General features: G+C 42.3%; 1 protein-coding gene across 1 annotated transcript in view; it reads left to right on the top strand.

Annotated features, from left to right (window-relative positions):
- Positions 1-26,025, top strand: part of SYNJ2 (synaptojanin 2) — a 251,838-nt gene that overhangs the window by 52,513 nt on the left and 173,300 nt on the right. Inside the window, exon 2 of the mRNA XM_082249743.1 lies at positions 10,379-10,465. Within this exon, the coding sequence (XP_082105869.1) occupies positions 10,379-10,465 (87 nt within the window). The remainder of the gene's footprint in view (positions 1-10,378; positions 10,466-26,025) is intronic.

The raw sequence follows: 26,025 nt of genomic DNA, 5'->3' as shown, positions 1-26,025 counted from the left end.
ATAAATATATAGATATACAGTATCTCACAAAAGTGAGTACACCCCTCAGATTTTTGTAAATATTTTATTATATCTTTTCATGTGACAACACTGAAGAAATGACACTTTGCTACAATGTAAAGTAGTGAGTGTACATCTTGTATAACAGTGTAAATTTGCTGTCCCCTCAAAATAACTCAACACACGGCCATTAATGTCTAAACAGCTGGCAGAGTTTTTGCAGATTACACGCGTTTTTGTTAGATGTCAAAGCCTGCAAAAAACACTTGAAAAAAAAAACCTGAAAAACGCCCCAAAAAACGCCTGAAAATGATACGTTCAGGTGTGAATGGAGCCTACATGAGGGCAGTTTAAAGGAGTTGTAAAGTCTGGAAGGTTTTTTATCTTAATGCAGACTATGCATTAACATAAAAAGCCTTCTATGTGTAGCAACACCCCCTAATACTTATCTGTGCCCCCTCTCTGTGCAGGAGTCCCTTGGCCGTCCTGGCACTCTCGCTCCTGATTGGCTGAAATATATCCGCGGTGCCATTGGCTCCCGCGGCTGTCAATCAAAGTCAGTGAGCCAATCATGAGAGAGAGGGGGCATGGCCAAGCGACAGCTCCGTGTCTGAATGGACACACGGAGCTGCAGCTTGACTCGGGTGCCCCCATAGCAAGCTGCTTGCTGTGGGGGCACTCAATAGGAGGGAGAAGCCAGGAGCAGCAATGAGGAACCCGAGAAGAGGAGGATCCGGGCTGCTCTGTGCAAAACCAACTGCACAGAGGAGGTAAGTATAACATGTTTGTTATTTTATTTATTTATTTTTTTATTTATTTATTTTTTAGCAGAGACCCTAGAGCAGGGGTGTCAAACTCAATTTCATTGTGGGCCACATCAGCATTAGGGTTGTCCTCAAAGGGCCGGTTTTATCTGTAAGACTATGCATCTACTTGGATGTACAGAGTGTAGAGTTCACGAGTACGCTACATACAGATTGCAGACTTCGGGGTGCGCTATGTACAGACTGCAGGATTGAGGAGTGTATGACATACAGAGTGTAGGGTTTATGGGTGCGCTATGTACAGAGTGTCCCCCAAAAAGCTTCCCCACATCTCATCAGCCTGGCTCTAGTACCCCCCGGCAGTGTAGGTGGCTCCGCGTCTCTCTCTCTCTCTCATTTGCAGGGCTGTTCCCCACCGTGAGCTGATGCAGCGTAGGCAGGGATCTGCAAGAGCCAGAGGTGGCAGATCGGAGTTCTACCACGTTCCAGCTGAAAAGAAACCCTGGGTGCGAGGGCCAAATGAAATGGCTTGGCGGGCTGGATTCGGCCCGCGGGCCTTGTGTTTGACACCTGTGCCCTAGAGAATAAAATAGCTGTCATTGCAATATTGTATGTCACACTGTATTTGCGCAGTGGTCTTTCAAACACAATTTTTGGGGAAAAAATACACTTTAGGCTCCTTTCACACTATTGCGATGCAATTTTACCGCGATTTCGCGGCACGATTTTTGCCGCGACTTTGAAAGCAATGGCAAGGCTATATGCCTCAAAACACTTTAAAATCGTGGCAAAGTAGTGCAGGAACTACTTTGAAGTCGGTGTGACTTCAAAACGCACTGATATGAATGGGGCTCATTGAAAATAATGGAAAACGACTTGTCATGCGATTTTGCGGTCTAAAATCGCGGGACAAGTCGCACTAGTGTGAATGGGGCCTTAATGAATTACAAAAAAAACTAAACCGTAAAGATTGCCCAATTATTTGGTATAATGTGAAAGATGATGTTAAGCCGAGAATCCTGAAAGAATCGTGATCTGTATTCTATGCAAAAAAATCGGGATTCTCATTTTATCCAGAATCGTGCAGCTCTAGCTACAGACTGTGTGGACAAGCTAATTGAAAATGTAGCTGGTGCTGTTGTCACCGATTTTGTCAATGAAGAGCAGAGTGGTATTGGCTATGACAAAGCTGGTAACACTCCTCCTTAACATTATGTAGTCCTTGCAGCTATGAATCAGTTGTTTGTTAATAATTTTTTTTTTTTAATATAGACATTTATATAGTGTCAATAAATTACACAGTGCTTTACATATTGCACTTTCTCATCCTTTGCTGCTCTCAAGGAGTTTACAATTTAAGGACCCTATCTTACCTATATACAATACACAAACTAGGGCCAATTTAGATAGAAGCCAATTCACCTACCAGCATGTCTTTGGAGTGTGGGAGGAAACTATCGAGGAAACCCATGCAAGCACTGGGAGAACATTCAAATTCCATGCAGATACTGTAGTGTCCTAACCGGGATACCAACTGGGGACCCCAGTGCGGCAAGGCAGAAGTGCTAACCACTTACCTATATATCACTGGTATGAGGGAGAAAATCACTTCCATCTAAAACCCTGAATAAGGAAAAGAAAACATGAAATGCTTTTGAAGCCCGTGACAGTGTCTAGGAAAGAAAAATGTCAATTCTGTACATGCACACGTATTTTTAGATCGTTCTACAGATAGCAGTCCTGAATGTGGAATGCCTGCCTAAAACCCTTAAGGATTTCACAGTTTTTACCGAATAATTTACTAATGGCATTGTGTTCACTCAGCAAACCTGTTCTCTTTAAGCTGAACTTTAGAGAAAAATTACAGATTAAAATCATTTCACTTCTTTTCAAATGCAGTATGTCATTTTTACCGTATAAACTAGTGGGAAAAAAAGGGGGATTGATTGGGACTTTAATTGAGGACATGACAGGGTAGGGTCATATTCCTCCATCCCTACTACAAGATAAATAAAAACAAAAGGAAATTGGGACTTTATATGAAACACATGGCTGCAATCAAGGAGAATATATCAATAAATAGATCAATGAGCTGACATGGGTATTACATATATGTACATAAAATTCATAACGCAGTATAAACATATAATATCACATTTAATTCATAAATATACATGTTACATCAAAACATAATGACATTGATACATCATTACTAGTTGATAACATTTAATAAATACATATAAGTCAGCCCATTACATCATAACATAATACGATTGCACATAATTATGTCAATGATGTCCTAATAGACTCTCTGGACTAGCACCAACATGAATGATATATAATAAGTTTAGGGTTAAAATTTGTTTACAATGCATAGGAAAATAATAGACACATAATAGTCATAACGTTGGATCCAAGACAGCTCTACGCGTTTCATGGTTGTGGTATCAGGACAATATCCCCCCGGGCAATATCCCCTGGGACAATATCCCCCCGGAAAACATCCCCCTGGACATAATCCCCCGGGACAACATCCCATCGGATAAAAAACCCCCCCGGGACAATATCCCCCCGGACAATATCCCCCCGGACATTATCCCCCGGGACAATATCCCCCCGGACAATATCCCCCCGGACATTATCCCCCCGGCAATATCCCCTGGGACAATATCCCCCAAGAAAACTTCCCTTTGGACATAATCCCCCCCGGGACAACATCCCCCCGGATAATATCCCCCCGGGACAACATTCCCCGGGCAATATCCCCCGGGACTATATCCCTCCCGGAAAACATCACCCTGGACATAGGGTTAGGGCTAGGGTTAGAGGGTTAGGGTTAGAGGGGGGATATTGTGTAGGGGGATATTGTCCAGGGAGGATATTGTCCAGGGGGATGTTGTCCAGGGGGGATATTGTCTGGGGGGGATACTGTCCGGGGGATATTGTCCTAGAATCCATGGTTGTAACCAATCATCAGGAACAGATGTGAAATGTATAAATATATACGTGTCTACAATAAGATACATGATTGTTAGTATAATATAATACAGGGCCAGAAAAAAAGAAAAAGAAAGAAGGGAAGAAAAGAAAAAGGGGTAGGGAAGGGGAAAGTGGGAAAAAAAAAAGTATTAACTAGTGATCGACCAATATCGTTTTTTTAATGCGGATACCGATATTTTGGTCATCGGATATGGATATTGGCCGATATTTTCGGACATTTAAAAAAAAATATATATATATCTATATATTTTTTTTTTTTCACAGGTACTATTGTGGAGGTATCTGTGGGACCCCAAACCCCTGCTCTGCACTTAAGAGCATTCAAAACGCCAAGTTTGGCTGTTTTGAATGCTCAAATTTTTTTTAATATGCCCCACCGAGTCCCCGGCAGTGAGGTCATGACATCAACTTTGGGTTTTTTACATGGAGACCCGATCAGAGCTGAATTTGGCTTTGATCGGGTCTTCTCTTCGGTGGCGGCGGAGGTAGGATGTGATAATAGCTGCATACTGAAGGTTTTTTTACCCTAAAGTATAACTAAAGGCAAAACCTTTTTTTTTTTTTTTTTATAGTTTTGGATAGAGTGGAGAGGGATTAGAATGCTTGTCCATTTTTATCACTGTCTGTGCCTCCATTAGGGAAATTTACTCTCTCTAGGTGTCCTGTTTTACCATAATCATTGAAAGTAAAAGAAAATTCAAAATGTTGGGTTGTCCCCAGAAAAGTAGTAGAGGAGGAATCTTCCAATGGGGGCACTAGTTCTGGTGACCTGGGAGTCCCCAAGGAATTCCCTTATTTTTCAGGGATTTACTCTCACTTCCTGTTTGGCTTTGGGACAGGAAGTGAAGGAAAATCTCTGCAATGAGACCCAGATGCCAAAAAAAAAAAAAAAATCTGACATGGTTATAACTTTCCCTTGCTCTATAAAAAATAAAAGTTGTGCCTATAGTTCTACTTTAATGCAGTGAATGAATTATGGTAAAAAGAAACCCTTCAGCTTTTAGAACCACTTTGAGCCTCCTTGTTGTGAAGCCTTTATTGATGCACACCAGAGCCTTGTTAATTAAAAAAGTTCCTTCAAAAGACAAATGAGGGACTGAGATCAGTCAAGCTGACTAATAGCACACAAAAATATTTTGTTAGCAATTTTTTTTTAAATTTGCTCTTTCTGCAAATGAATGAAAAAAGAGAGCGAGAATGAGAAACTAGAGATATAATGTATAAACATTCCACTATGATTAGGTATACGTGTTTAAAACTTTTTCCATGGTAGTGGCAGCCAATTTTATTGCTCTTAGACTTGTAGAGCAGCTGCTTAGCTGTCCCATGCTTTGTACTCGGTTATGGAGTGTGTGGTCTGCCAACCTAGCTCCTTTCCCACATACACTGACTCACAGCATCCAAGCCTGCTGGGAAATGTAGTCCTAGTGTTGGCAACAATGTCATAAACTGGAAGATACAGAGGGACGAAACATCCATCCACAACGCCATGACTTCTGAATAAACAGGCAGCAACAAATATGCAAGAATCTCTCAGGGACAATTTAAAGGATACTCAAAACTCAAGAATAAAACTGTAGTATATTTCAGCCTACCAGTTCTTAGATGTGGTGACTGCATTCATTTTTTCAGGTTAGAAATCTCTCCTTAAAGCAGAGCTCCACCCAAAAGAGGAAACCTCGCTTGTTTGCTTCTTCCCCCCACCATTCGGGGGGGGGGGGAGTGGTTTACCTGCTTTTGACAGGTACCCATCCCCACTTCTGGGTGACCTCAACGCGCCAAGGTCCCCTGGAAGTTGTTCGCCCTACTTTCCCCGAAGCTGGCATTCACAAAGCGCAGCGAGCTTCACACATGCGTAGTAGGAGACCAGCTGTGAAGCCACAAAGCTTCACTGCCAGTTCCCCTTACATGGCATGGCGGTGGCAGCACCCAAGAGCCGATTGAAAAATCGGCTGGGGTGCCCACATTGTGGGAATCTCTGGGCAGGCAAGTGTCCTAATATTAATATTCAGCAGCTACAGCTTATTTTTTTTGGTTGGGGGCTGGAGCTCCTCTTTAAGTACAGAAGAATATGTGTTGATCTTGCCAGAATTCCAGTATTCTTGTAATTTTTTGTGGACTGAACAGCCCCCCCCCCCACCAAAAATTTAAAGTCAGCAGCTACAAATACCGTAGCTGCTGACTTTTAATATTAGGACACTTACCTGTCCTGGGATCCCACGATGTTGCCACTCCAGCCAATTTTATAATCGGCTCTCAGGTGCGGCCGCTGCCATTCCTTGTAGGGGAAACCTTCAGTGAAGCCTTGCGGCTTCACAGCCAGTTCCCTACTGTGCATGCACAAAGCATGTTTTGTGAATGACCCGGCGGTGGGGGGGGGAGGAGGTACCCGCCCCCCCCCTCCCTCCTGAAAGGTGCCAAATGTAGCAGCGGAGGGGGGGGGGGGGGAGGAAGCAGACGAGCAGAGCTTTACCTTTGGGATGGGGCTCAGCTTTAAACAGTATAATCCTATTTCCATACTGTCTTCTGGGGACTAGAAAACAGCTCCATTCTATGTAATGGGGATGGTTGGAGAAAAAGGATTTTGTGGTCCAAATTAGAAGAACAGCCTGATATGCTCCTCCATAGGTACAGTGCAGTAAGTAAGCCTAAAAAAGGAAGCCAGCTGGCTCAGGCTCCCAGCAGCTCGCTGAGAGGCTGAGCCACGTTTCGGTCCAGGCACCTGGCAGATCCAGACTCCGTGGTCATGATGACGCGGTGCCTGGACCAACATCTGTGACATCAGCAGGGAGCAGATTTCAGTCTGCTCTCTGCTGAAAATGGGTCACAGGAGTGCAGAATGAACAACACCTCTGTGATCCATGGGAGATGTACAGCCAAACCATCTTTGGCTGTACACCTCCTTTAAGGCTGGGTTTCCACTGATGTGACCGTGGATCCCAGCAGGGTGTCTGGTGCGTCCCTGTACAACGATTCAGGTTCAAATCGGGTCTGAATTTTTTGCCTGAGTTTGCACCTCAATTGGAGCCAAAGACGCACAGGGCCCTTTTCCAATGCAAATTGGGCCGCCCCGGACCTGTGTGAGCCGGCTCCTTCATCATGGACTGTGGAAAATTTTGAATTTTTATTTGGAAATCAAGGTCCCAGAGTCTGGAGGAAGAGTGGAGAGGCACAGATACCAAGTTGCATGAGGTCCAGTGTGAAGTTTTCACAGTCAGCGATGATTTGGGGAGCCATGTCTATTGTTGGTGTTGGTCCACTGTGTTTTATCAAGTCCAAAGTCAGCGCAGCCCTCTATCAGGAAATTCTAGAGCACTTCATACTTTCCTCTGCTCACCGGCTTTATGGAGATGCTGATTCCATGTTCCAGCAGGACTTGGCACCTGCCCACACTGCCAAAAGTACCAATACCTAATTTAATGATCATGGCATCACTGTGCTTGATTGGCCAGCAAACTCGCCTGACCTAAACCCCATAGAGAATCTGTGGGGTATTGTCAAGAGTAAGATACTTACAAGGCTCCCTAATCAACAAGGCGGCAGCGGGAGGGGAGAGGGCTCTTTTCCACCGCCTGTAAAGGCAATCCAATGGCTGTATAGCCACTCAGATTACTTTTGCTGGAAAGAGAATCGCTGGGGCTAAAAAAACTATACTGTGAGCATGACTATAGCTGCAGTTACAATTCTGGTATAACCAGTTCCACCTTACTCCAACTATAAATGGCCTAGGGACTGGTGGTTAATTACACAGTAAAATACAAATACTGTACATGAACTGTTTTACTTGTTAAAATATTTATTATTCTTCCTATTTTTAAGGGCTCCTTCACACTATATCAGTTGAGCTGCATTATTGTGCATAGAATATTGCAGTCTCAAAATGTATTTTTCTCTATGTGCTGAATTCATACATAATGCATTGAGATGCAGTGAATAGCATGTAAATGCATCATGTCAGCATTTTTACGCAATGCAACTAACCGCACCGCAGCATGTTGCATAGCCTTGCATGTAGTGACACTTTAAGTTTTAAAATGAAAGTGATCCATCTCACACTGTCCCTACACAACTTTTACTAATGAGCATGGTTTTTAGTGTGCTGATGTGAATGAGCCCTTAAAGTGTTACTAAACCCAGAACCTGCATTCACTATATCTGTTCTCCCACAGTACACAGAGCATGGAAATGCAATTATTTTAGTAAATATGAACTCCTAATACCTTTTCTCATTAGCACTATATAGCAGTCTTATGGCTTCTATGGGTGTCTGGTTAAAGTTTGTAGGAGGAGTTTTCATTTTCCTCTGACTGTCCTCTGAGGCTGCTGGACCCTTGACCCTCTGGACAGTGAGTGTCTTCTAGGGCTCTGTACAATCAGCAGATGGATTGTGGTCAGTAAAAGAAGGGGAGGATCAGAGAAGACAGGATCAAACAGCCTTTTTACACAATGCAGAGGATTAACCCCTTAGGTTCCACACTGAGTATAACAAGCATGCTTTACTGCATATATTTTATTGTTGTTGGATTAGTAACACTTTAAATAATCCATCTAGAATTACAATTTACTCCAAAAGACTGTCAAACCTCAGGGCTTACTCTGTTGAAGATGGTATTTTTAGTGATGCTGCTGTCCTTGAGTGGGTAAACTCCAAAACACCAGAAACCCGGAAAAAGGGATGGCGCAAACGCCTAGTGCATTACCTTAGACACCTTAAAAATTTTTATAAAAAAGAAACGCCAAAAGCATACTGACATACAACTCTAGTATTGAGGATGACACATCTCTACGGTTAAAAAGCGGACACATTTCAGGAGGGAAGCTCTCTTTCTTATAGCTAATGCAATACTGGAGTTGTATATGACATTTGTTTTATCCTTATATGTTTGTGAGTATGCTTTTGGCCTTTTTTTAATACATTTTTTTTAAGGTGTCTTGGGTAATGCACCAGGTGTTTACGCCCTCCTTTTTTTTCTGTTTCTACAAGGTACTCCACCTCTATGTTATACCAGTGCCACTGTTTAGTGAATAAAGGCCACCCTGTACTAAGTCAGGCACAAAAGTACCGTGTAATAGGGCCCATACCCCTAAATGCTAAACAAAAAATAGAAAGAAAAAAGATGGGGCTTTACGGGCTAATGGGAGGAGAAGGATCACACAGTACCAGGATATATAAAACAAATAATTTTATTGTACAACTTTAAAATGTACATGAGCAAAGGATGCACATGTAAAAAACAACAAAATGAATTTAAAAACAAGAAAGTATCAATGAAGTCACAGTGTAGAAATACTTCCCAATAAGGAAGAGCTGGTAGCCTGTATAGATAGGTGGTATATGGGTCTCAGATGGAGCACGGTCAATGAAGGTCCCCAGCAAGCCGACACGTTTCGCTCAAGGCTTCCTCAGGGCCAGAGAGACCATAACAGACCGATATTTCTACAAATAGTGCATAACATAGAAAATTAGTAAACAATAAATTCCTATATTCATACATATAACATTGGTATCACATGTATATATCCAAGAACAATGATTTGGTACTGACCCTGTGTGACTCAGGGGATAGCAGGCAATAGCAGGACGCAGCAAGGTAACAGATAAGAACAAAAATATAATTAGTTTCCACACTTGACGCCAGTGCCTAGCGACTTCACTATTACAGCATATGTGGGTATGTGTCCAGTCTCCTTATTCCAAGCCAGGTTGGCTACTGTAATTAGATAACCATAGATTAATGTGAGGGTGTCCAGCTATATAATAGATATCATTCATGGAATCCTGAAAATAATGGGAACCCACCTCAATATATTTGAGTGGATAGCATATGATCAGCTCCAAAGGGGATAGCTATAATAGGTTAACTAGAGGTCCTATATGTCAGATGCTCTAGTTAAAAGGGGAGAGAGAGGTAAAATCAAAAAGACACGTATGGGTATTAAGGTTGAAATTATCATATAAATTGGTCTAGGGCGAACAATAACATACCTGGAGGTAGCATATAGTACATATCAAGTGTATGAGGCTTCTAGTCAGTCGCAGATAGTGAGGGAAACAGGGATACAGTCCTTGTTCCAGTAAAGAGTGTCAAGTATATTAGGCTATGGAACACAAATTTAATTATGGTAAGTGGCTGTAATTGCTTTAGATCGTTAGGCAGCCCACACACCTATACGGTCACCTACCTATATGTAGTATATAGATCGCCCCGGGCAGGTGGTAATCCAAGACCTCACATCATCATCCTATATTAGGAAAGGGGTGTCAGGTGGATACCGGCCCCAGTAGGCCTATGATAAGAATTATCCGTTATCTACAGACTAAGGTAGTCAAGTGCCATATCTTGCTATGAGTGAATATCATAGTACATACTCTTCCATCTCTAATACTAAGTCAATTATTTGAATATAACCTAACAGCATGCCGAAAAAGGCATGGCCATTACGTTAATAAATGTTCTAGAACAGATTAGTTCTACTAATGTTCTATAACTGATTAGTTGGAGTTGTAAATGCTGATTCTTCAATACTATGGTCCAGTAAGGAGTAACCCATTATAATAAAAGCACAATGGAATGCTCATACATCATTTTCATCATTATTTATTTTATTTCTAGCACCCGATGAAAAGGAGGCGATTAAAGGACAATATGAAAGGCACCAGGAAGCATATGGATGCTTGGGAGAACTTCAGTTGAAATCAGGTAATATCGTTCTCGCGGAAAAAAACTTGCCACCCTCAAATTAAAGGTTGGTTGATGAATGGTTTGCTGTATAGAATGGTTCAACTGTATGATGAAATCTAAACTTCTGCCTAAAATACTGTCACACCAGACTGCCATGAATCCAGGGAATCTGGACTGTGAGCCATCAATCCAATGGGTATGGACCATGGGCCAAAATTTTTACAGTATATGGCAAGCTTTAATTTATTACCTGGAAAATTTCAGATTTTGATATTGCATGGGAGACATACTTAATTTGCCACTTTCCCTTCTTTGTCACTGGGAAAAACACAAAACTACTGCAGCTGCATGTGCAAGCATTTAGATGTATCGGCACATACTGGTAGCAGACTCCAAACCTTGCTGCTGGACTTCACAGACAGGCAAAACTCTGATCCTTCCAAGCATTGTTAGGGCTTAACAATACCTACCTCCCCTACGCCTATACCACCTCATTGGTCCATACCTGTAATAAGCTGCTTAATTGGCCAGCCAGAATGTTCAGGAAACAATAAGGTGGGCAAGCTTTGGCTCTGTAAGAAAGTGCTGGAGCTTTGCTTGTCAGTAATGTTTGGCATAGGATCAGGGCCAAGACGGCAGCTGCACTGGACACAATGATTTACTGTAGGTATGGGGGTGCCTTCCTTCTGTTACAAGGCTGGGTAGTTTGGCATATTTGTCCTGGGCACTGGATGGCCTTGTCCCAGCACTAATAGGATGGTAACAGCAAGGTTATGGAGGTTTTAGAATGTAAAAAAAGAGGTTGGTTCTTCAAACCAAGAATAATTGGGATTGTGCAGGCAAATTGTATTATACATAAATAATATATATCATCAGATATGGTGATTCCTGATGTTGAGCATAGGGTATCGGAACCCTATGTTCAACATCGGCAATCACCATATCTGCACCAAAGTTGTGTGGAACCATGCGGCCTAGCCGCCACTGTTTGATAATGTACAGCACCTGTATGAATGTGACATGGATTTGTTTTTTCTATATGATTATATAATTAATAAATATTATTTTATGTATAATACAATTTGAGGAACCAACCTCTTTTTTTTACAATCTATGTCAGGGATGATGGCAACTACTTATCTATGTAGCTCTGAGGATAATTTAAATATAAATGGAGGTTTTAGAAAGCATATCAAGGTGACTACACCTTATATTTGCAGCATTTTACTTTTCCCATGGCAGTCTCTTTGGAATCCCAGCCTCTAACTCAAACAAACCTCACAACACTGCCCGTTTTACAGGCTTTTTACTTTTTATTTTCTGCTTTTAAGTGCACTCGTATGTTAGCCTATAGGCGTTTAGAGAAAGGGGCATTAAAATCTGAATGCACCAAAATCACGTTCAGTAGGAAAGTGTTTGGGCAGAAAAAACATCTCATGTGCCTAAACGTGTGTTAACACATCTAAAAGCGACTAAACACTAGGTGCGTTTAGCCCTTGAGCTTTCATTCATTTCAATGGCTAGAACAAATTTATATTCTAGCAATAAAATGAATGAATGAATAGCCAAATGCTTAACGCACCTGAAGGCGTCTAGACATGTTCAAAAATTGCGGCTTTAGGCACAATTTTAACACTGCTTTTCTCCTATCAGAAATTTAATTAAATAGCCTATTGTGCATGAAGCCTTATGCTAACTGATCTGTGTAAGAAGTATGTACTGGCCCATACCACCCAACTTTTTGAGATAAGAACAAGGGACACCTATTAGTAAAGTGGGGTACACACTAGTAGAAAATCTGCTGAAAATTCCCGTCCGAGGTAAAATCGTACGATTTTCGGCTAGTGTGTACACAACTTTCAGCAACCGATGCCGACATTTTCAACGAAAAAAAAACGGAGGGACAAACACCAAAATTTTTATCGTCCGTCCCCAGGCGACCAATTTTCGTTTAATGTGTATGCAGTAGGTCCGTGAAAAATCGGATACGAAAGATCGCGCATGATCTGAAGTTGCTGACGAACCGGAAGTGTAGGAACAATGTCCCAAAAAAAAAAAAAAAAAAATCAGACGAGAAATTTCGTGAACATTTGTGCACTGTCAACTAAAAATGGTTATGAACGCAGAGCAAGAGAGAAAAATCGGAGGATATTTCGTCCGATTTCCGCCAAGTGTGTACGGGCCTTAAGAGTATGTAGGCATTGGACACACGCCCTGCCACACCCTCTTAAAGGATAATTATACAAAAGATAAAGAATAGGTAAACCCCCAAGTACTTCTTCTTTTTCTTTTTTACCACTACTATTCCTTTATATTGGCTTTTGAAATTTACAAATGCAGCAATTTAGAAATTGGATGAAAGGTTTAGCACTGGGAAACACTTTTAGAGAGATAAATAGTGCATTTTATATACAACTATATAGATCAGACCAAAATTAGGAGGAAAGAGGCGAATCAGAGACAGTCCCTCGAAATCGGGGACCGTTGGGAGCTATGAGCACCCATTTTCAGGCTGTTCCTGTCCAGTCATGTGATCCCTCGTGTCAGGCTGCGGGGAGAGGAGGGCATGGCCCAACAATGGCTAGTAAAGCCTGGAGTGGTGACGACACCCATAGGCTTTAATGGCCCATCTGTTGTCGGCGCTTCCTCCTCTCTTCTGCAGTCATGCTGGCTGACTAAAGCCATGAACACACAGGCAGAATATCGGGAGACATTTGCCTGTACAAAAAATTCTGGCCCACATTCGGCCCGTGTGTATGTCGGTCTGTCCAACAGAGGTCGGTCGTTTGGCTGGCTTCTGTTGGACTTGCATCCTGGAAAACCAGCAGCCGACCGACTCCCGATCAGTGTATTCAGCCAATGGCAGAGAGCGCTGATCGAAGTGTTCCCGCAGGGTTGCACGAAAAAAAATCTGTAGTGTGTACCAGGCTTAAGGGAGGCAGATCACGTGACCAGACCAGTGCGGCCTAAAAATAGTCAAGTATATCTTTCTTACACAGGTTAGTTAGCATAGGTGTTAGGAGAGGGGAGAAGACAATTTTAAGGCTAGTTAAGTGCAAGCTGGAATTCTACTTCAAGGTTCTACTGCTAAATCCCCAGAAGGGAAGCCCCCAGGCCTTCAACAAATATTTGTTAAACTGCTCAAATGTGTTTGTCTAACTATTTAGTCAAATGTGCACTTTTACAGTTATGCATTTGTTTATATATATAATTACTATGTAAATGAAAGCTACAGTATGTCCAGCCAAAACCTTGGGTATGCAAATAAGCACAGCTTCCCCTTGTTTGATAATATTCACTTTGCTAAGTGAATAGCATCTATTCTAAATCCAGCGCTATTGTGCGTAGATTGTCAGACTTCAAAAGGATGTTCTTGTTCAAGATAAAGAAAATATGAGGTGAATATAGAGCAGTCTTTTTCAACCAGGGCGCCCAGGCACCCTGGGATGCCTTGAGGTTTCTTCAGGGGTGCCTTGGCAAAATGCCCAAAAATGTATACAAGCCAGCATGTGGATCAAGCCTGCCTTTTAGATACACAAAGCCACAGGTTTTTATTGTGCACCATTTCAACCTTCTAGCCACCGGCATCCCAACAACCAGTGATGTCATCAGTGTTGATAAGTATGGTGTTGATCGCCTGCAAGGCATCCTTGTTTGACCCCCCGCCCATCTCCGTCAACACTGGGGTGACATTAGCTGAGTGATGGAGAGAGACTGAGGGAGAGGAGAAACACTGGAATACTAGTCATTACCAGTGTGCAAAAGTGTATTTGCTTTGGAAGAATAAATCAACTCCAATATTGGGTGGCCTATTTGTGTCGATGCTATTAAAATCGTTTTTTACTCTTGAGAATGGGGTGCCTCGAGACTGTCCAGAATTTTAAAGTGTGCCTTGAGATTGTTCATAATTTTAAAGGGTGCCTTGACTGAAAAGAGTTTGAGAAACACTGATATAGAGACAGTGGAACAGGAGACAAGCATCACTAAAACCATTATAACCTTGTAAAATTTCTATCGAAAAAGAAATCTACAGCATGCTTGTATTGAACCAATCTCCCTTTTTTTCTGGTAACCTGGGAAAACCTAGTACAGACATACCCCGTTTTAAGTACACTCACTTTACTTACACTCGCGAGTACAGACACAGCCTGGTCAGCTTGGCATGGATCTACTCCCGGTTTTTAACTTTGGTGTCTATGGGAAATCTTGGTCAGTTTGACATGGCACTGCTCCCAAACCATAAGTGACAGGGATACCAAACTTAGGGAGCACCGAGAGGGGACCCAGGACTACAACATATCCCATTTGTGGCCAGCCAGCCTGCCAAGGTAATCTACCATATCATAGTCCTGGATCCCCTTAACATGCTCCCCAAGCTTGGTGTCCTTGTCAGCAGTGCCATGTCAAGCAGACCAAGATTTCCTATGGAGCTAGTGTAATTTACATGCATTGAGAAATGAAAAAATGTATTGCTTCACTTTAAGTACATTTTCATTTTACATACATGCTCTGGTCCCATTGTGTACTTAAAAGTGGGGTATGCCTGTATTGAGCAATGTAATCATGGAGGCCAATATGGTTGACACATTGGCTTGGTGGTTGGTGCCTTCCACCTTGCAAAAAAGAGGTTCTTGGTTCAGGGCCTATTCGGGATCCTGTCTCCATGCAGTTTGCTTGCTCTCCCTGTGCTTCTGTGGGTTTTCCCTGGGTACTCAGGTTTTCTCCAACACTCCAAAAATGTGCTGGTGGGTTTGGTGACTCCTGTCCAAAGTTGGCCCTAGTATGATATTCTGCTGAGTGCGCCAAAGATGGCTGCCTCACCATCTGCCCCAATAGCAGATAAAAGTGCTTTGAGTCCCAAGGGAGAAAGGTGCTATAGAAATATCAGTTAAGAAAAAAAAAATTCCCTTTAAAACTGATTAGAAGCTGCTTGCTGTCTCTATGATTTTTACAAAATCATATGACTAATGGCTACAGATCTTCCCAGTACATGTGGGAGCTTTCTGCAGAGTCTGGCTGCAGTGGATTACATAAAGCTTGGATTAAAGCTGAACTAAAGGCAGAATAAAAAAAAAAATACAAACAGGCAATCTGTTTATTGCAGTAGAGACATGCAATGTCACCTCTGCAATAAATAAACTTACCGACCGGTTTGCAATCCTTTACAGAATGTTTACAAAGCTGCGCATGCGCAGTTCTGTTTCTGTTTCCAGCACAGTACCAGTTTGCCCGATAAATGTCTCCCACACATGAACAGGAGGGACATCATCCCCCACTGGCCAATCTAGATGGTTGAAGACTGGTACCTGGAAGGAACCTTGCAGGCTTCAGACCGTTGGAGCATATGTGAGTATTTTGCATATTTTGCACCAGATGCATCAGTCCAGAAATCTTTAAAGCCCAAATGAACTTCAGTTTAAATTGGAAGAATACATTTTAGGTGCATCAACAGAAAATTTGTGCAATGTTTTAGCCCCCGTTCACATAGAGGCGACCTGTGAGGCGACCTGGTCGCCTCACAGGTCGCCGCAGGTCGCCTTCCAAGTCGCTCCGACCTAGAAAAAGGGTCCGGAGCTTCTTTGGGGCGACCAGGAGGCGACCGCCATAGACTTCAATGTTATGAAGTCCGTGGCGGCCGCTCCGAGGTCGCGGCGCGCTGCTCGCACCGCGATCTCGGAGGTCGCCACCCGAAGTCGGATCGCCCCTATGTGAACGGGGGCTTAGGGTCACCATACACGTTACAATCAAATTTAGATTGATCAGAACTGTGTTAGATATACCTAAATTATCCATGTCAGTTTGTATATAATCATTTAGGCCCTTGCGCTACATAGTTGCTGGGAGATTTAAAGGAGATTGTACAGCCATATTACAATGTGTGTGTGTGGCGAGCTTTAGGCCCCTTTCACACATTCCGGTCCGTCAGCAGACTCCGTTTATCTCAGCGGGGGATCGATCCGCCGATCCCCCGCTGAGCAGGCGGATGGCAGCTGTGTCTCCACGCTGTGGGCGGAGACAGAGCTGTCAGGTCCCGCTGTTCTCTATGGGGGAATCGGATGGCAACGGACTGTCTGTCCGTTGTCATCCAATCCGATCTGCTGGACGGATGAAAAATAGGGTTTGCATCCGTCCAGATTTGACGGATCAGATTGGATGTCAGCGGACAGATTGGATGTCAGCGGACATCCAAATGCATGGAAATGCATGGGGCATCCGTTCAGATCCGCCTGAAAATCGGACAGGCGGATCTGAACGGTCTGCCTGTGTGAAAGGGGCCTTACAGTTTGTTTTCCTTTTAGAAAGCAGCCACATGTTGAGTAGTAGAAAAGCCTGTCCCCTGCCAGCATGCTGTAGTGCTGACCCTTGCTCTCTATGTAGAAGCAGTGGCCTCTGTACAGAGGTCCAACATACCCCCTGCTGAGTCAGTCATGAACTTTGCAGATTTAATATATAAGTTAACATTAATTTTACTTGGTGAGTAAGGTGACGTTGCTTGTGACTAAGCATTCATTCACATGGCTGTATCAGATAAGTGAATTTTCACTTTGTAAAGTGAACATTATTTGCTCTTTAATAAATATAGCCTTTGTCTGCAAGTTAACCCTCAGCTGCCCATACAGAGGAAGGAAGAATTAGAGGGACAGTCACTACTCTGAATCATTCGTTTCCATGTGAAGATTTCAGCTTGAGCTATTAAGCTCTATAAACAGATTTTTTGCAACATGAGGTAATGAAAACCTGGAAAATGTAAAAAGAAGCCTGAAGCTCCCCCTGATGGCTAAAGGTTGCTGGTTGTACAGAACACAAAATAGTCATATACAAACCTATGGATATATCCGTATACAACATTTCATTTTATGAAAAAAAAAAAAAAATAATTATAATTTATATATTTTTTTGTCCTAAGTTTACCTTGAAAACCACTCAATTTTATTTAAATTTCATTCTTCTTACATACACTATTTTGCTTTGTAAATAAAAAAAAGAATGCAGGGCAGAGTAGGTTTTCTAGAGAAAGAGCACAGCAAGAAGCCTGTAAGGGTGAAACGCATTAGGTCTGTTTCCCTGTTGCATAGTTTTATATAGCTGAATAAACTTTGTGAAGTCCAGTGACATAATCGCTGTTCAGCCTTCCTTTTCCACCACTGTATTTTCATGGAGCATGGACAGGCTCCCGAGACTGGTGCCCGGCATGCGTGCAGCAACAAGAGGTGGCTGAAGCTTGGGGTGGTGGCCTTTTTTATGATATACTTACAGCAACTAGCTGTTTGCTTTCAGACTGTCTCTCCTTAATTAAAAATGTGTATGGAGTTGTGCCAGGAGAGGTAGGGGAGTAACTTCCAATGACTTAATCAGTTGTATTAGTGTAATTTGTGATGTTGAGCTCTGTAAGCAGGGATTATGTCCCTGGTAATAATGCGAGGAGTCTAAAGTAGAGCTCAAACTACTGATTGACTGAAAAAAAAAGTATATTTATTCCTGGGCAAAACTGAGAGAAAAAATTGTATGCAACAATCGAAGGTTGTACTTCCTAGCTGTAAAATTGCAATGATACAGTATGTTGGGTGATGCTTTAGTAGGATGAATGTAAGCTGGCCAATAACTTGACATTTTTTTCATGGCGCCTCCATTTTTTTAGTTGAATCGCAAACAATTTAAAGGCATAAAATTATGGTTTTAACTGACCGCAAAAAGACAAGATCAAAATTTTCCTAAATGAACCCAACAGAAACATTTGAATTATTTTTTAAGACATTGCCTTAGTTTTCGTTGATTTTTGATCTTCAACCACTTGATGACCAGCGACGTACCAGTACATAGCTGGACTTCAAGTAGTTATCCCGGTATTGTTTTTTAGAGCCGAGGATCGGCTCTCTTGTAAAAGCAATCCTAGCGGCTAGCTAGCCACTGGAATGCTTTTACAAACAGCAGAAGGGGACATCCCACCTCCCGCTGCCTTCCACGCCTTTCTCTGGCTGTCCCATCCCACTCGAACACCCGATCGACCAGCTGGCGGTTCTGCCGGCTGATCATAGAGGCAAAGAGACCAGAACGGCTCTGTACGCCACTATGATGTAGGAAACCCGAAGCAGTGCCATTTAATAAAATTAAGCATGTGATTACACCAATCTTGGTGTGATAAAATGCTTTTAAGGCCAGAGGAGCGATCTGGGGTCTAATGGAACCCAGATCTCTCCATAGAGAGTACCTGTCACTGCCTCTTGCTATCACAGGGGATATTTATATTAAAATACCGTATTTTCCGGCGTATAAGACGACTGGGCGTATAAGACGACCCCCCCTAATTTTCATCTACCGGTAATACTTATACTTAGGTTACCTTGGAGATATTATACTCGGCGTATAAGACGACCCCCCATTTTTGGGGGATTTTTTTGAGGTTCAAAAGTAGTCTTATACGCCAGAAAATTGTAAGATTCTGGTACCTTCGGTACCCTTCCAGCCCATTTCTTTCGCATTGCGTTCCACCATTTAGGTAGGTGGAACACATATAGCTACCTGTCCCTTTAATTTTCATGACGTCATCACTAGGCGCCGCTCTGAGCGGCTATTTCAATCGCCGGCTTTCACTCACAAGGTGTTCGTGCAAACCGCTTGTTACACAGCCTTGTCTGACGCTGCCGAAGCCTCCAGCTATTTCCTGTATCTCGCTACTGATCCTGTATCTCGCTACCTGATCCTTATCCTCATTACCGGACCCCTCATCTCTCTAAACCAACTAGTGATAAGTACCCCACAGGGGATTCCTTCCTATCAACTTACACTATCTACTCTTGCATACTAAAGACTGTTGCTATCTATGCATTACTATTTCTATCATCTGCACTGTTACATAGATTGCTAGCTCTTGAGTCTACTACCATCTATATCCTTGCACTGAGTTAGCAATTCCTGTACACTTCATCTGCTGTCCCCTACCACCTGTTAATTGTACATGATTGCTAACCTATCTGCATACTATCTATCACCATCTGCTAACACTCCTGAACATTACTATTGAGTGCCTATCATTGCTATCACTACTCACGCCTGTCCTTTCAGCACATCACCTCTATACTATCGTATACAACCTATCACTCCAGGAACATCTTATCTGAGTGCCTGTATATTTGCATGCTGAGGCAGGCTGGGCCACAATGATGAGTCTGGAGAGTTGGATATGGTGATTCAACACATCTCTGCACGACTACTGAGTGGAAATTCTGCAGCTGCAAATCCAGTTCACTAAACAAACGCCGGAGCGTTACAGATTGCACGAACCTGAAAAAAAAAAAATGGATTCAGCAGAATTAGCCACTCATGTGTTACAACTAACACAAAAGGTAGATGCACTAATCCTTTCCCTTACCGAAGTGAAAAATGAAAATCAGACTTTGAGACAGCAGGTAGCCCGTATTTCACAGCTCACTGCTGCTCAACCTCGTGAGCCCAAAATAAACCCTCCTCTAGTGTTTACAGGTGATCGAAAAAAAATTCGTGAATTTAAAAACGCATGTCAATTGCTTTTTAATTTAAAACCTCGTACTTACACTACAGACCAAATTAAAGTCTGCACCACTATCTCATATTTGTCGGGTGATCCACGGGCTTGGGCAGACTCTCTCTTTGAGAAAAATGACCCTCTTCTTAACTCCTATCCTTTATTTCTAGCAGAACTCGCTAGCCTATATGAAGACCCAAATAGGCAGAGTACTGCTGACAGCCAATTGAGGGCTTTAAAACAAGGAAGGAGACCTGTTGAAGACTTCGTAGCAGAGTTCAAAAGATGGACCCTTGATTCAGGGTGGAATGATGCATCCTTGCGAACCCAGTTCAGACTCGGGTTATCAGAAGCCGTTAAAGACGAGCTCGCCCGAGCGGATTTACCTGGCACTTTGGATGCCTTAATACAACTCAGCATCAATATTGACAGGCGACTGCAAGAAAGAAAGGCTGAGAAAATGGGAGTACCATTATCCAATCCTTCTCGGGTTTCGCCCGTTGACCCTATTCCTATGGAGGTAGGAACCATACGCCCACCATTATCGTCTACTGAACGAGCCAGGAGAAGATCTGAAAATCTCTGCATGTACTGCGCCTCCCCGGATCATTTGATAAGCGTCTATCCCCTTGTCCGCAAAAAAGAGGGTGAGTGTTCACATGTCTTGCTGGGGGGATTAACGACTTCTTTTTCTAATCCCTATCTTTTTATTCATTTGACCTTACAGTGGGACCACAATAGGATCACCACCAAGGCTATGATAGACACAGGATCTTGTGGGAACTACATTGACACTAGTTTTGTTGCTTTAAATAAAATACCTATTATTTCAAAATCTAAACCTGTCTCTGTTAGTTTTATTAACGGTATTCCGTTATCTTCTGGTCCAATTACCAATCAGACACAAGCACTCCTTGCTACTGCTAACGAGTCTCATGCTGAGACCACCACTTTTGATGTATTACCTTCACCCCATTTTCCCATTATTTTGGGACTTCCCTGGTTACACATACATCAACCAATCATTGATTGGAAAACACGGACTTTAACCTTCCCCTCTCACTACTGTGAGACCACGTGTAACCTTCAATCATATAAAAAAATCCTGTCCATGGTATCAGATGAAATTTCACCACCACCATGTTATCAGGATCTATCAGAAGTCTTCCTTAAGAAAAATGCTCAAGTATTGCCTCCCCATAGGGACTACGATTGTTCTATTGATCTACTCCCTAATAGTAAACTACCTTTCGGTCATGTTTATCCTCTTTCTCAGGACAAACTTTCTCATCTCAAGGAATACTTGGATGAGAATTTAGCGAAAGGGTTTATTAGACCCTCTACTTCTTCCACAGCTGCAGGACTTTTCTTTGTCCGCAATAAGGATTTAAGTCTCAGGCCTATTATTGACTATAGGCAATTAAATACCATTACGATAAAGGATCGCTATCCTTTACCTCTCATTCCCGAACTCATTGAACAAGTGCGCGGAGCTACCTACTTTTCAAAATTGGACCTAAAAGGGGCATACAACCTCATCCGAATCCGTAATGGGGATGAGTGGAAGACGGCATTCAGAACCAGATACGGATTATTCGAATATCTAGTGATGCCTTTTGGGTTGTGTAATGCTCCCGCAGCATTTCAACGATTCATAAATGACATCTTCAGAGACTTACTTGATGTTTGTGTTGTGGTATATCTGGATGATATACTCATTTATTCTCAGTCCTTGTCCGAACATGTAAGACATGTAAGACTTGTGCTATCCAGATTACTCGCACACAACTTATACGTAAAATTAAAAAAATGCCTATTTCATAAGGAAGAAGTACTATTCCTAGGATACATCATATCTAAGAACGGTATCAAGATGGATATGAGCAAGATATCATGTATACTGGATTGGCCTGTACCAACAACTCGTAAGGCATTACAACAATTCCTTGGATTTTCAAACTTCTATAGGAAGTTCATCAAGAACTTCTCTTCTATTGTGAGACCACTCACACAACTTACAAGTGTAAAGAAACCATTCAAATGGTCTGAAGAAGCAAATAAAGCTTTCCGCTTGTTAAAATCATGTTTCACTTCTGCTCCCATACTACGCCATCCAGACCCATCCCTCCAATACATCCTGGAGGTAGATGCGTCAAATATGGCTGTAGGAGCAGTTCTTTCCCAACGACCAACGAATACTTCACCACTCCACCCAGGTGCTTTTTTCTCTAAATCACTAAGTAGCCCAGAGGTGAATTACCCAGTGGGTGAAAAAGAGTTGCTTGCCATAAAATTGGCACTAGAAAATTGGCGACATTTACTTGAAGGTACTCGATTACCAATACTCATATATACAGATCATAAGAATCTTCAATACCTTCAGACCAACAAGACTCTTTCCCACCGGCAGGTGCGTTGGTCATTATTCTTCTTAAGATTCAACTTCCTAGTGACCTACACGCCTGCAGACAAAAACAAAAAAGCGGATGCGCTATCACGGCTAACCGAAGATAACTGCGCCGAAATCCCTTCACTTCCTATAATACCCCATGACCGTATTATTGGTGTTGTTCGTTCCTTGAAGGAAGAGATTCTGCACAGTATAGGACTGGATTCACCACCACCACAACTAAGTGCTGATGCAGAAGGCTTCCTCTACTTTAACGACAAACTCTACATACCTCCTGGTATGCGTACCAAGATCTTGGAATTATCACATGACGTACCTATGGCAGGACATATGGGTATGACTAAGACATTCAATTTGCTCACCAGGCAATTTTGGTGGCCTGATATGAAGACGTCTGTACAAAAATTTGTTTCCTCATGTGACATCTGTGCAAGGTCCAAAATTGACACTACAAAACCATCTGGTCTACTTTGCAGTCTACCAATACCCAAAGTTCCATGGGAAGTTGTGTCCTTAGACTTTATAGTAGAATTACCACCTTCCAAAGGATTTACTACCATTCTAGTGTCAGTGGACCATCTGACAAAGATGGCACATTTCATTTCTATTCGCAGACTACCTTCATCTAAGGAAACAGCGGAATTACTAGTGAAACATGTGTTCAAGCTACATGGAATTCCAAAGACTCTTTTATCTGACCGAGGTTCACAGTTCATCTCCAAGTTTTGGCAAGCTCTATGTCATATACTACGAATTGAGCGAAAACTTACTTCTCCCTACCACCCTCAGACCAATGGACAAACTGAAAGAGTCAACCAGTGCATTGAACAATATTTGCGTTGCTACACCTCATACCTACAGGATGATTGGGTGGACCTCCTCCCTCTGGCAGAATTTGCTTACAATAACGCAACCCACAGTACTACTAAGCAAAGTCCATTCTACCTAAACTATAGGTTTCATCCCACACTTCTTCCACCACGCATCCTGCCATCAAGTAACCCAGTAGCCTCTGACTATCTTACCCAAATAAAAGACTCTCTGGGTTTACTTAACACCACCATCTCACATGCTCATAGCCAACAAAAAAGGTACTACGACCTCCGTAGAAGACCTTCTCCTCAATATGCTATTGGGGATCTCGTTTGGCTATCTACGAAAAACTTAAGGTTAAAGATCCCCAGTAAAAAGCTTGGGCCTTTGTTTCTAGGAATTGAGAAGCTCATTGGGAGAGCTGCAGTTCAACTCACCTTACCGGCAGATCTTAAAATACACCCCATCTTTCACGTGTCGCTACTGAAACCACATGTTCCCAACCAAGGAATAAGACCTACCATCTCGCCTCCACCTCCAGTACAAGTTGAGGGCGGAGAAGAATTTGAGATTAAGGAGATTTTGGATTCTCGTATCCACAGAGGGAAACTCCAATATCTCATAAGATGGAAAAACTATGGACCCCAAGACGACACCTGGTTGGATACTTCTGACGTTCACGCTCCCAGGCTTATACGAAGGTTTCACTCCAAATACCGGAGAGACCAGTGCTATAGGCCTTCCGGAGCCAGCCTTAAGGGGGGGGGGTACTGTAAGATTCTGGTACCTTCGGTACCCTTCCAGCCCATTTATTTGGCATTGCGTTCCACCATTTAGGTAGGTGGAACGCATATAGCTACCTGTCCCTTTAATTTTCATGACGTCATCACTAGGCGCCGCTCTGAGCGGCTATTTCAATCGCCGGCTTTCACTCACAAGGTGTTCGTGCAAACCGCTTGTTACACAGCCTTGTCTGACGCTGCCGAAGCCTCCAGCTATTTCCTGTATCTCGCTACTGATCCTGTATCTCGCTACCTGATCCTTATCCTCATTACCGGACCCCTCATCTCTCTAAACCAACTAGTGATAAGTACCCCACAGGGGATTCCTTCCTATCAACTTACACTATCTACTCTTGCATACTAAAGACTGTTGCTATCTATGCATTACTATTTCTATCATCTGCACTGTTACATAGATTGCTAGCTCTTGAGTCTACTACCATCTATATCCTTGCACTGAGTTAGCAATTCCTGTACACTTCATCTGCTTTCCCCTACCACCTGTTAATTGTACATGATTGCTAACCTATCTGCATACTATCTATCACCATCTGCTAACACTCCTGAACATTACTATTGAGTGCCTATCATTGCTATCACTACTCACGCCTGTCCTTTCAGCACATCACCTCTATACTATCGTATACAACCTATCACTCCAGGAACATCTTATCTGAGTGCCTGTATATTTGCATGCTGAGGCAGGCTGGGCCACAATGATGAGTCTGGAGAGTTGGATATGGTGATTCAACACATCTCTGCACGACTACTGAGTGGAAATTCTGCAGCTGCAAATCCAGTTCACTAAACAAACGCCGGAGCGTTACAAAAATACAGTAAATGTGATTGAAAACAATGTAAAGTGACAATGTTAAAAAAAAAAATAAAGAAGCGCCCCTTGTGTTTATGCGCAAAGGAAGGCAAACACAGGCATCGGTCCCGCAGGCACGCAAACAGTGATCGCCCCACACATGTGAGGTATCACCGCAAACATCAGGTCACGGGCAGTAATTCTAGCACCAGACCTCCTGTGTAAGGCCTCATGCACACTGGATGTTTTTACAGCTGCTGTTTTTGGTGTCAGACGTTTTTTTCTACAGCCAATAAACTCCTCAGCATGTTATCCTATGTATCCATGCACACATAGGCTGTTATCAGCAGGATTTGGCAGGGGCATTTTTTGGCTGGAAAAAAAACTCAGAACTAGTGGGTTTTAAGAGGCGTTTTTCTGCTGTAAAAACGCTCTAACTGAAAAATGCTGAAAAACAACGAAAAAACGCCGCTATTCGGTGTTTATCAACGTTTTTGAGCCATAAGATTTTGTGGGAATATAGTTTTACTAAAAAAAGAGCTAAAAAAACGCTACAGCTAGAAAAAGCTAAAAGACGCTGAAAAACATCCAGGGGGCATGAGGCCTAAATCTAAAGTGATAACCTGTAAAGGCTTTTAAAGCATCGCCCATGGATAGTAGAATTAAGGTCGTTTGTCACTGTTGCACTGGTGTGTAATTTTAAAATTTGACATGTTTGGTATCTATTTACTGGGCGTAACATCATCTTTTAAATTTTATCAAATAATTTGATATTGTGTGGTGTTTTTGTGCATTTAAATTCAAAAAAGTGTATTTTTTCCAAACAAATTGTTTTTTAAAAACCGCTGTGCAAATACTGTGTGAAATAAAAAATTGCAACACCCACCAATTTATTCTCTAGGGCCTCTGCTTTAAAAAAATATATAATGTTTGGGGATTCTAAGTAATTTTCTAGCAAAAAATACTGATTTTTACATGTAAACAAAAGGTGCTAGTAAAGGACTAGGAGTCAAGTGGTTAAATAAATTGCATTGAAGCTTTCAATTCATTTTTTACTTCAAACTCAGCCAAATTCTGGTAGTCGATTGAACTACTGAATGGAAAATTGCTTAGCTTCTGGGTATTATTTATGATTGTTTTTTTTTTTTTTTTTAGAGAAAGGAAAGGGTTTAAAATCGACCGAATATCACCAACCTAATATTCCACACTTGTATTGGGAATAAGGTTCTTGTTGAATGCAGAGGTTGCTGATGTAGTGAC

Source organism: Pelophylax lessonae (assembly GCF_965119305.1).
Source record: "Pelophylax lessonae genome assembly, chromosome: 3".
In the NCBI taxonomy this organism is placed as follows: Eukaryota; Metazoa; Chordata; class Amphibia; order Anura; family Ranidae; genus Pelophylax; species Pelophylax lessonae.
Note: the sequence above shows the minus strand (reverse complement) of the source record. Positions and strands in the feature narration are given on the sequence as shown.